The sequence below is a fragment of the Dreissena polymorpha genome, chromosome 9 (assembly GCF_020536995.1).
Source record: "Dreissena polymorpha isolate Duluth1 chromosome 9, UMN_Dpol_1.0, whole genome shotgun sequence".
Taxonomy (NCBI): Eukaryota; Metazoa; Mollusca; class Bivalvia; order Myida; family Dreissenidae; genus Dreissena; species Dreissena polymorpha.
In genome coordinates, this window is record NC_068363.1 from 76,390,259 (window position 1) to 76,403,119 (window position 12,861).

Below are 12,861 nucleotides of genomic sequence, written 5' to 3' on the forward strand. Positions count from 1 at the left end.
GTCGAAGTAGTCCGGCTAGTATGGTATTACGTAATTGGAAACAGCGAGTAGCGTAATACGGGATTTTTTATTTCAATGATTGATACAACCTGTTTTTTGTTAAAAGCATTAAACAGGTATATAATAAATACATTTTACCACTGGTGATTTTGCCATAAACAAAACTTTCTACATGAAGAATAATGTAGATACAGGTGGTTAATGCCAAGTTTGACTCAGAATTAAAGCAGCTCTTGAATATTCAAATTTAAAGAATACTCTTGATTCTCAGACTTTAGTCTAAAAAGTTGTTTGGTGAAAACAGGCCCCGGGTCTGTAGTGCAGTACTGTAGAAACTGATCTAGCTGACCCGGTCAGCATGCAGTTCCTTTCAGAAATAATAACTTTAAATCAATAAATCATCTAGAATTAAACCAAAACAGCCTGAGAGAAACTCACTGTATGTTCAGGTTTTATGCTGTTTGCTGCTCATCAGTACCTCATAGTTGGAATGAAGCCTTTAAAACTTGAATCTAGTAAGAAAGGTCTGCAATTAAATTAGATTCATTAGCTCGGCTGTTTTCGAAGAAAACCCGAGGTATTGTCATAGCCAGCTTGCTGTCTGCCGTCCGCGTCGTGCTAAGACCTTAACATTGGCTCTAAAATCAAAGTGCTTCCACCTACAACTTTGAAAATTCATATGTAGCTGCACCTTAATGAGTTCTACATGCCACACCCATTTTTGGGTCACTAGGTCAACGGTCAAGGTCACTGTGACCTCTAATATATAAAAATTATTCTGACAAGCTTTCATTTATTTAAAACTGCACCCTCAGCCTTGCGTTGTCACCCGCTATGCGGTGCTCTTGTTAGAGACTACTTATGGTCACAATGCATATCTGAGTGGTAGAGACTCAAACAGTTTTGTTACTTATTTTTGCAGATCCTGTTTTCCATTGCCCTAATGTGTTTTGTGGTGCGAAAAGCTCGGATCGAGTTGAAAAAGACAGTAGAAGTGGACGGGGCGTGCTCAGAAATGGAAAACGGAATGCTTCCAAATGAAATTGTCGTGCTCAAAGAGTCTCACACAGTGAATGGGTTTATAGATCGACATAGAAAACAGAGTGGTGATTGATGATTGGTGATTGATTGGTGATTAACCAATGAGAATGTGCTGTATGATTGGTGATATACCATTAGAAGGTGCAGTTTTAATTGTGTTTTACCAATTTGAAGATGATGAATGTTTTGCCTGATTTCTGTCAAGGCATTAAAGCTGTTTGAAACAGCCTGTGAATTAGAATAACTTTGTACTTTTATTCCAGTTTTATCCCATGCTATTGTTTATGAAACAGTATTTACATGTATAGTGTGTTGCTAAAATGTGTTTTTAATTGTAATTAGGTGAAATATTTTTCAACCTGAGGGTGAGTTGTTGAAGCATTCTAAGTCATATTAAGCCAAAAATCTTAAAATTCAGAAAATGTTCATAATATAAAATAGCTGTTCACAATATTACTTCTTGTTTAACAAGTTACAAGATTTAAGATATGTTTTCCCTTTTATTCTTGAGCCATTGGGTCCACAATGAAAATCATGTGTAATCTTTTAGACATGTATAAGTTATTATATATTATTTATCAGTATTTATTGTAAGAATTATTTTTTATGTCCCCCACTATAGTAGTGGGGGACATATTGTTTTTGCCCTGTCTGTCTGTTGGTCTGTTGGTCTGTTTGCGCCAACTTTAACATTTTAAATTTACTTTTGCTACATTGAAGATAGCAACTTCATATTTGGCATGCATGTGTATCTCATGAAGCTGCACATTTTGAGTGGTGAAAGGTCAAGGTCATCCTTCAAGGTCAGAGGTCAAATATATGTGGCCAAAATCGCTCATTTTATGAATACTTTTGCAATATTGAAGATAGCAACTTGATATTTGGCATGCATGTGTATCTCATGGAGCTGCACATTTTGAGTGGTGAAAGGTCAAGGTCATCCTTCAAGGTCAGAGGTCAAATATATGTGACCCAAATCACTTATTTTATAAATACTTTTGCAATATTGAAGATAGCAACTTGATATTTGGCACGGATGTGCATCTCATGAAGCTGCACATTTTGAATGGTGAAAGGTCAAGGTCATCCTTCAAGGTCAGAGGTCAAATATATGTGGCCGAAATCGCTTATTTTATTAATACTTTTGCAATATTGAAGATAGCAACTTGATATTTGGCATGCATGTGTATCTCATGGAGCTGCACATTCTGAGTGGTGAAAGGTCAAGGTCATCCTTCACAAGGTCAAGGTCATCCTACAAGGTCAAACGTCATATAGGGGGACATTGTGTTTCACAAACACATCTTGTTTTATATTGAAGCTCATGTAATTGTTTGTAGAAAACCACTGTTGTGTGTTCAATGCTACAAAATCAGTTTAATCTTCCAGTAAATCCATAAATGAAATGTTTACAAAAGTGTTCACACTTTGTTAAAATCATGAACATGATATTGTTAATCATGCAAATTCTGTTTAAGGCAGGGTCAACATTCAGTTACATTTTGGGGTTGTTGTTTATTTTTTTGCTAAACTTACACATACTAAATGTACATAGTATATACATGTCACTTCCAACATTAACCTCACACTTACCTGTATGCATGAATATTTTTAATTACTGTTACAATGATAACATAAGCTTTCTTACTGGATTCAGTTTAACCCTTTGCATGCTGGGAAATTTGTCATCAGCTAAAATGTCGTCTGCTGAATTTCTAAAATTAGCATTTTCTTCAATTTTTTTCAAAGAATACTATCAGAATAGCAAACAGTTTGGATCCTGATGAGACGCCACGTTCTGTGGTGTCTCATCTGGATCCAAACTGTTTGCAAAGGCCTTCAAAATTCGGTTCCAGCACTGAAAGAGTTAAATTCCCAATGCTCTGCATTTGCCGTTCCAGGGTGATTACTACAGCTTGCATGATTTATATGTTGTGTTGTTTTTATCGACCTGAATTGTACTGTACTGTATAGGCAATTGCCTTAAATAAAAGACTAGGGTGCATAAATAAGAATTTCGGTCCTGATAAAGTTTCTGGACTTAAATTATTCATATATTTAAAAAGAAAACACAAATGCCCCTCTAACTTACTGTTATATTGCCATGTATATTGTGAACCACTTTCACAAACCAACCCAAAAATAAATGTGCAACACTATTAAAGGGTAGAACTAATGCTTATTGTTTTCACAAGTCACAATATTGGCTAGCTCGAACCACAGATTCTGAGAGAGTTTATCAGTGATCAGCAAAAAAGAAACACAACAAGCATCACGAGAGGTCATGATGTCTTTGACTTTATCCAATTAATAATTCTCAAATCAGATTTTTAGGAGTTTGTAGTGGAACAAAACACCAAAAGTCTGTCAAATTATTGGATTTGACAAAAAAAATTGTTGTGACACAATACTTCATAAATTCATTTGACCAACTACCTCAAAAGTACACTAGTTTGTAATGTTTTGTCAAAAAATCATCTTCTACCTTCTAATCGCCAAAAGCACTCAATTGTATTTAGCACAGGGTTTAATTTGTGATACAAATAAATGTGTGACGTAATCAGTTATTTATATGTTGTTGTTTTTTTCAGATTCTGTTTATTTAATTCTTAGTATATTCTGTAAAAATCTTCAGATAAGCCTATTCCATTCATGTACGGATCGATTTTAAGCTATTCAACTTTTTGTTATTCTCCACTAAATTTCTTGCAGTTTAGATAAACAAGCATTGTTCTGTTATATGTTAAAGATCTAGTTGTCCTTGATTTAAGCACCCAATGTACACTGTTTGATTTAATTAACCCTTTGCATGCTGGGAAATTTGTCGTCTGCTAAAATGTTGTCTGCTGAATTTCTAATATTAGCGTTTTCTTAGATTTTTTTCAAAAAATACTATCAGAATAGCAAACAGTTTGGATCCTGATGAGACACCACGTTCTGTGGCGTCTCATCTGGATCCAAACTGTTTGCAAAGGCCTTTAAAATTCTGTTCCAGCACTGGAAGGGTTAAGAACAATGTAGAAACTGGAAATGTGTAGCAGCAACTGGTATTATAATGGTTTGAATGAGTTCCACATTTTAAACTAAATAGATTAAACAACAATCATGATGATGTACAATAACTTAGAAGCTAGTGATTACTGTGTAATCCAATCAAAGGCAATGTATATATTTAGGTGGCAAAAACTATGTATCCTTTCAGATGTTTATATTTGTGAATAACTCAATTTAAGTTCATTTGTTCATTACATTTGAGATTTTGTTCTGGACTAAACCTGAACATATATTTATACAGTCCAATATAATTTTAGGTACATGTAAGTATTCGAATAACTGAATTAACCCTTAAAGCGCTGGAGCCGAATTTTAAAGGCCTTTGCAAACAGTTTGGATCCAGATGAGACGCCACAGAACGTGGCGTCTCATCTGGATCCAAACTGTTTGCTATTCTGATAGTATTCTTTGAAAAAAAATGAAGAAAATGCTTATTTTAGAAATTCAGCAGACGACATTTTAGCAGAAGACAAATTACCCAGCATGCAAAGGGTTAAATCTAATTAATCATGGCCCATTTGGTGAAAATTCCAGATTACAAATAATGATAATGCTTTATTTATTCTAACATTATTTGATAAATATTGGTGCAATTGAATTAAGACCAGCATTTACTACTTTGTGATTATATGTTTTGTTTGTATCTAAACACTTTTTCACTGAACACTGTTTTGTTTGTATCTAAACACTTTTTCACTGAACACTATTGCCAGTGTGATATATACATGTATCTCAGTGTTTCAGTTCTGTTTGTAATCAAAATACTCATTCACTCAAAGCTCTCCATATTGTTTACCCTGTATGTCTCATGTTTACTGCAATAAATTATTGTAATGACGTATAATGATTCATGTTTGATAATCATACCTGTATGCATGAACATTGCTGGGTTTTGCTTACTTGCATTCAAACATTTCATTTCAACCTATATTCACCATCAATATTGACCCTAATGAATTAATTGTAGAAATCATCTTTATTGGCAAGACTCTTCGTCAGTATCCACATTTGCTACAATTTGCAATGCTTTTTGATTGACCATTCGGGATTGGGCTTGCGAAAACTTCTTCTCTTGAATTATTAATCAGGCAATGCATTGGTTTTGCAACCTAATCAAATAAAAAACACGCAGCAGTAAATAGTTACATTGCGTTGGTGTTAGCCTGCGTTGTTGTTAGCCTGCCTTGTATTTGGGGTTAATCGGGTTAATTAAAAATAGATTTAAGTTCTTCATTCAAAGAGTATTAAAATGTTTTAGTGTTATTTTATAAGACAATAGGCGGCTGTTCAATATTTAAGATGTTTTAATTATGCAGCCAATGTCTTTCTTGGTAAATAATTAAGAGATAATAATGTATTTGAGCCATGCTATGTTTAAACCTTTACCATTTAGATACGTATTTTCACACATGTGTAGTCCTTCAGAAAGTTAAATTTTATTTAAGACATTCCTTACTGTATTCAAGTTTTAAAGGCTTCATTTCCAACCCATAGTTACTGATGAGCAGCAAACAGCATAAAACCTGAACAGACTCAGCTACTCGCAGGCTGTTCTGGTTTTTATGCTGTTTGCACATACGGTGGCCATTTTCACTTTGCCTCTTATTGGGAAAGGGTTAAACAGGTTTGATGCATATGCGTGAAGTGGCGCCGCAGATTAGCCTGTGCAGTCTGCAAAGGCTAATCAGGTAAACACTTAACGCCTGAGTTGGATTTTTGCAAAGAAGATACTTCCTTCAAACAAAAAATATAACTACAGAAAGTGTTGTCCCTGATTAGTCTGTGTGGACTGCACAGGGAAATCTGGGACAACAGTATGGGAATGCATGATCCAAGAAAAGAAATACAGCCTTAGAAAAAAATACAGACCTATGTTATCTTATAAATATTTTTCCTACATCATCTATTTTTCAATATTACTTAATGCATAAAAGAACAAATTGTGTAATAATCAATAAGAACCAATAAAGTAATAAATACTTACTGTTTAATTTGATAATTTTTGTGCATTTTATTTCTTTATATTACCATGTATGCTTTGCTTACTAGTGTGTTTTATTTGTCTTTTACAAAGACATGTGTGGTTGTTTTAATTGAGTTATTTATTTATATTCCCTTCAGATATGTTTTATTAGTCCCCTATCCGTGAAACCGGAGGGGACTTATGGTTTGTGCTCTGTGCGTCAGCCCGTCACACTTTTCTGGATCCTTCGATAACTTTAAATGTTCTTCATATTTTTTCATGAAACTTGAAACATGGACAGATGGCAATATGGAGATTATGCACGTCATTTAATTTTGTTCCTACATCAAGAATTCTGGTTGCTATGGCAACCAATAGACTAGAAATATTGCTGAAAATGGTGGATCCTGCGATAACTTAAAAAGTTCTTCATATTTTTTTATGAAACTTGAAACATGGACTTATGGCAAGATGGAGATTATGCATTTCATTTCATTTTGTTCCTATGTCAAAATTCTGGTTGCTATGGCAACAAATAGACTAGAAATATTGCTGAAATGGTGGAGTTTCACCAGTAGGGGACTTTAATTGCTTGGCATTATTCTTGTTTTTACTGGAACAGACATTATATGTAAAATGCATGTATGTCTGAATGAGTTGTATTTGCTTTATGCATTATTTTCACGTGGACAAACATACATGCTATTCAGTTTGCCTAAACGCTGAAATTTACTAAGATCTGCTAACTTAAATTTACTGATTTATTGCTTTACCCTACAGCATTATAACAACCTTTATATTATATTTGAACATATAAGTCACTAGCAATTTGAAAGTTAAGATACGTACATGACTGCAAATTGGGAAGTATATTGTACAAATATTGGTAGCAAATTTTTGCCAAACCTCACATTGTGTTAGCCCGGAGGTATTCAGTATTAGCAATTTATGTAGTTTGTTTTTGAATGTTATATCTTGTGGCTTTTTTGTTGAATTCCTGAAATCCAATGGAATGATTCTCTGTTACGTTGGCCAGTGATTGTAAGCAATTATGTATTAATTTGTTAAGGAAATTGCTATTCAATTAAAGACTGCATTTTCTTAATGACGATAATTGTGTAATAATCAATAAGAACCAATAAAGTAATAAATACTTACTGTTTAATTTGATAATTTTTGTGCATTTTATTTCTTTATATTACCATGTATGATTTGCTTACTAGTGTGTTTTATTTGTCTTTTACAAAGACATGTGTGGTTGTTTTAATTGAGTTATTTATTTATATTCCCTTCAGAACTTTTAGACACAAAACAATCAAATAACAGGGGCACTTAATTGTCATGTATCATTATTTAGTTTGGTTTGCCACATTGTTGTTTCTTTTTCACAGATTTATGTTATATTTTGAAAGTGTCGATTAAAGTTCTTTACTCGAAAACTTAACCTGTAAGTGTAAGAAACTAAAAGGTTTAGTACAAACTGTGCATGTTTTACAGAGAGTAAAAATGAAAGAAAAAAAGAGCCAATACAAAGTTAATGAGCCGCCTCACATTTATAATTAAGTGTCCAAATGTACCCTATCTAAATAAAAACATGGAAAACTCTTGATTCATGTGCCTGGTAAAGTGTTTGCCTAGATATGGAAATTTTATTATATAGGGAAGTCTCTTCTTAACCCTTTGCATGCTGGGTAATTTGTCGTCTGCTCAAATGTGGTCTGCTGAATTTCTAAAATTAGCATTTTCTTCGAATTTTTTTAAAGAATACTATCAGAATAGCAAACAGTTTGGATCCTGATGAGACGCCACATTCTGTGGCGTCTCATCTGGATCCAAATTGTTTGCAAAGGCCTTCAAAATTGGTTCCAGCACTGAAAGAGTTAACAAAAATCCAGTTTGGGTAAAGTGTTGTCCCTGACTTATCTGGGACCAGTTTGAGTAAAGTGTTGTCCCTGACTTATCTGGGACCAGTTTGGGTAAAGTGTTGTCCCTGACTTATCTGGGATGACACTTATCCTACATTAATTGAGCGATGCTCTTTTAGCAAGACTCGATCAATTAGAATGCAAATAGAAATTTAACATAAAACAATTTCAATATGTCTTCATTAAGCCGAAGGAATCCTTTACAATGTCATTATTTTACATGATAACTACTTGTTAACAAAAAGGTATTTACACAATATTCATATATATTTGTAATTTTATTTTGCTTTTTTTAAATGTACAGTCCAACCTGCCCGAGCGACCGCCTGTTAATAGCGACCAACAGTCAATAACGACCACACTGATTTCCTCCCGAACGATTTCACTATATATTGAACCTGCGAATAAAGCCCACCTGTGAACAAAGACCAACGACCACCCTTTTACATTCCCAAATCTCCATTTTGATAGCTTACAACGACGACTGCAATCATAAAAATCAACGATTTAGCAACTTTCAAAAAACAAAAAGGCCGCCATGACGCTGCGTAGTCACGTGATACACATCTTACCAGTGGACTCGTCGGTCGCTATGGAGATATTGACAAGTGACAGTTTATTGCACTCGATAGCAGTTGTTTGTTTATTTAACATGCATTGCTAATTGGTAGTCGCCTGCTTCTTTTATGCATTTGACAGTTTGTCAAAAGTGTAAAAATTTGCCTTTGTATTTAAGTGACTCGCGATTAATGTACTTATTGCCGAAAATATCAAAGACAAATTTGGGGCTTTCATAAACTCATTAAGGAAATTAACGGTTTCATATCATTGACGATGTCTATTTAAGACAAACATTTTGATAGTCATTCTTTTCTTAAATTTCTCCGTAATAAGACGTTCATAGATTATAGAAAAGTAAATTGTCAGTTCAAGTTAAACATCATGGCTTCCAAGCGTAAGTTATTGACGTAGGAAGAACGCGTTAAGGTCATTAGTCTGCTAGGTAAAGAACACAGTTGTAGACGAATGGCTAGTGATCTTGGTGTAGGAAAAACTCAAATTCAGAGCATTTTAAAACGTTAACATGAGATTATGGACGAATTCGAGGAGAACGTAAACTGTGAAAGTAAACGCCCTAAGCGTGAATCGGAATTCGCGTCAGTGAATGACTTAGTTCATAAGTGGTTTGTTGACGCATGTACATGTACGTTTACATGTATGTCAATAGTTATGTATACAGTATATGATAAATTAAATAAATAATAAAACATAGGGGAAATAGAAATACAACATATAATAAATATACAAATGTAAAACAAAACTGTGTTTTCAATCCTTTATTTCATTATACACGCATAAGTATTCAAACATTTAAACAATTGAGCACATACATAGATAAGGTACCTGTTAAAAAAACTACTAGCATATTTTGCAAAGTTTCGATCGACCCTGCGAATAAAGACCACCTGTGAACAAAGACCACAACAACCAAATCCCTTGAGTGGTCTTTATTGACAGGTTGGACTGTATACAGCATTCTTTTATTTTGTGAATGTGTGGTATTTATTTGAAAATGTGTCAATTCTGAAAATGTGTTTTAGTTATGTAATAAAATTATTGCATGACTTTCTGGATACTTAAATGTGTACCATTTTGTGCTGAGAATCACCTGTTAAAGGGACCTTTTCACAGATTTTAGCATGTTTTGAAGTTAGTCAGTAAATGCTTGAAATTGATAAATGAAAAAATTGCACCTAAATAGCTCTATTAAAGAAAGAATAAGATTTCTGATAGAAAAAGGTAACCCTAAACTAGGATCATACCACTGACCCTTGGAGTAAAAGTCAAGAACTAAACCCACTCAACCATCGGTACTCACACAGTGTATGGTGAATTCTATACTTCACAAAAGCAATCCACTTAATGTCACAAAATGTAACGATAAAAAAAGAACTCTCCAAATTATTCAATCGTTTTGTGTTTGTAATGCTTTATAATTTTCAGGTTTTTAAAATGCCACAAGATTCATGTTATGGATATTTTAGAGCATAGTAAGTGTTATGTTGTACTGTTTCCTCGAAAAATATAACTACATGTACAAAGAAAATTCGCAAATCTGAAACCTTTTTTCAATTTTGTTAATTTACCAACACGTGAAAAGGTCCCTTTAAAGACTTCGGACACAATGACTGCCCAATTTTTGTTCAAAAGAATTCCATTTGAAGGTTTTTAATCTTTGTGTATTTAATAAATATCAAGAGTTTTATTCATGGAGTAAAAATTATATTATACACAATTATTTTTAATTTTAATTGGAACTGTTGTTTGTTTGTTTTAAGTATTATCCACTTAGTATTATTTATTATAGCCAGTTTTTTGTTTAATAACACCTTATCATGGGAACACCCAAGCTGGCAGTCGGGCGCAGGGAAATATTTTCCAGAAGCAGCACATTGGATGCATTTTTAAATAACTGTGCAAAAGTGACTAGCATTATGGGGCAGAGTATCACATGAGCAAATTAAGGATTGTGAAACCCCTTTTTTTTTAAGTTTTGTCAGTAGTTGGAAGCATTCTTAGTGACGCACACTATTGCTCAACCCTTGATCAAAGATCATTGTCACAAATAAGGTTAAAGGTAAAGTAAGATATCAATTAAGACTTTTCAATTATGTTCCCCAACTTTATTTTGACTGACAGGCGTAACTTTGTGACAAGTTCCTTTTTGCTTGATATTCAATTGATTATTTAAGTATATATAGCATCTAGTTAAAAATTAACTGAATATTATTCAATATTGTATAGAATCTATTTACAATGCATCCATTGAAATTAATTTTTGAATAATCATTTTAATTTACTCCTTGATTCAAAATATTTACTGTACATTCATGTGTTGTTATTTGTTTTTACTATGTACACTACTTGATCAAATAAATACACAAAATTTTACATAACTGTTATTATTTGATGCCCTGTTTTATCCCCTGGAAACATATGCAAGTGTGTGAAGGCATTGCTTACAGTAGATATGATATTGATTTTTAACCAGTGTATTTAAGCATGATTGCATGGAAAGCCTAAGGCTAACATATAAGCTCATTACATGGGTAGAACCAGTCATTGGTGTGATTGTGTAAATGGTTGAGAACTCTCCCAGATTCCGGATCAAAACCTATAACCTAACTTAGCAGACTTTCATCAGACACAATTATGCAAAATCATAATGCAGAACATGTCCATCTAATGATGAGAAATACAAAACAAACTATAAAAATTCATTTGGGCCGTGCTCTGTGAAAAGGGGGTTGAATTCATGGGCGTTCAGTGTCATCTCAGATTAGCTTGTGCAGTTTGCACAGGCTAATCAGGGATGACACTTCCAGCTTTTTTATATTTTCTTGTTTAAGGAAAGTCTCTTCTCAGCAACAGTTTAAGTGTAAAGTGTTTCCCTGATTAGCCTGTGCAGACTACACAGGCTTATCTGGGAAAATACTACCCACATGCATTAAACCCCCTTTTAACAGAGCGCGGCTCATTTTTAGCTCATCTATTTATTTTTTTTAATTATAAGATATTGTCATCACCTTGGCGTCGGCGTCCGGTTAAGTTTCGCGTTTAGGTTCACTTTTCTCATAAAGTATCAATGCTGTTGCATTTAAACTTAATACACTTACTAACTATCATGAGGGGACTGGGCATGCAAAGTTAGATAACTCTGGCTTGCATTTTGACAGAATTATGTGCCCTTTTTATACTTAAAAAATTGAAAATTTGGTTAAGTTTTGTGTTTAGGCAATTGCTTTCATACTTGTTACACGTACTAACTATCGTAAGGGGACTGTGCAGGCAAAGTTATGTAACTCTGACTGGCATTTTGACGGAATTAAGGGCCCTTTATACTTGAAAATTTGGTTAAGTTTTGTGTTTTGGTCCACTTAACCCCTAAAGTATCATAGATATTGCTTTCATACTTGGAACACTCGCAAACTATCATAAAAGGACTGTAAAGAACAAGTTGCATAACTCTGGTTGTCATTTTTACGGAATTATGGGACTTTTTTGACTTAGTAACTTTGTATATATGGTTACATTTTGTGTTTAGATCCACTTTACTGCTGAAGTATCAAGGCTATTGCTTTTAAACTTCAAATACTTTCATGCTATCATGAGGGTACTGTACCTGGCAAGTTGAATTTTACCTTGACCTTTGAATGACCTTGACTCTCAATGTCAAATTATTAAATTTTGATAAAATTACCATAACTTCTTTATTATGCCCCCCTTCGAAGAAGAGGGGGTATATTGCTTTGCTCATGTCAGGTCGGTCCGTCCACCAGGTGGTTGTCAGAGGATAACTCAAGAACGCTTGGGCCTAGGATCATGAAACTTCATGGGTACATTGATCATGACTCGCATATGACCCCTATTGATTTTGAGGTCACTAGGTCAAAGGTCAAGGTCACGGTGACCAGAAATAGTAAAATGGTTTTTGAATGATAACTCAAGAACGCATACGCCTAGGATCATGAAACTTCATGGGTAGATTGATCATGACTTGCAGATGACCCCTATTGATTTTGAGGTCACTAGGTCAAAGGTCAAGGTCACGGTGACCCGAAATAGTAAAATGGTTTCCGGATGATAACTCAAGAACGCATACACCTAGGATCATGAAACTTCATGGGTAGATTGATCATGACTCGCAGATGACCCCTATTGATTTTGAGGTCACTAGGTCAAAGGTCAAGGTCACGGTGACCCGAAATAGTAAAATGGTTTTCGGATGATAACTCAAGAACACATACGCCTAGGATCATGAAACTTCATAGGTAGATTGATCATGACTTGCAGATTACCCCTATTGATTTTGAGGTC

General features: G+C 34.1%; 1 protein-coding gene across 1 annotated transcript in view; it reads left to right on the forward strand.

Annotated features, from left to right (window-relative positions):
• Nucleotides 1-7,665, forward strand: part of LOC127843586 (transmembrane protein 64-like) — a 30,662-nt gene extending 22,997 nt beyond the window's left edge. The window contains exon 4 of the mRNA XM_052373269.1: nucleotides 923-7,665. Within this exon, the coding sequence (XP_052229229.1) occupies nucleotides 923-1,114 (192 nt within the window). The 3' untranslated portion in view covers nucleotides 1,115-7,665. The remainder of the gene's footprint in view (nucleotides 1-922) is intronic.
• The last annotated feature ends 5,196 nt before the right edge of the window (nucleotides 7,666-12,861 follow it).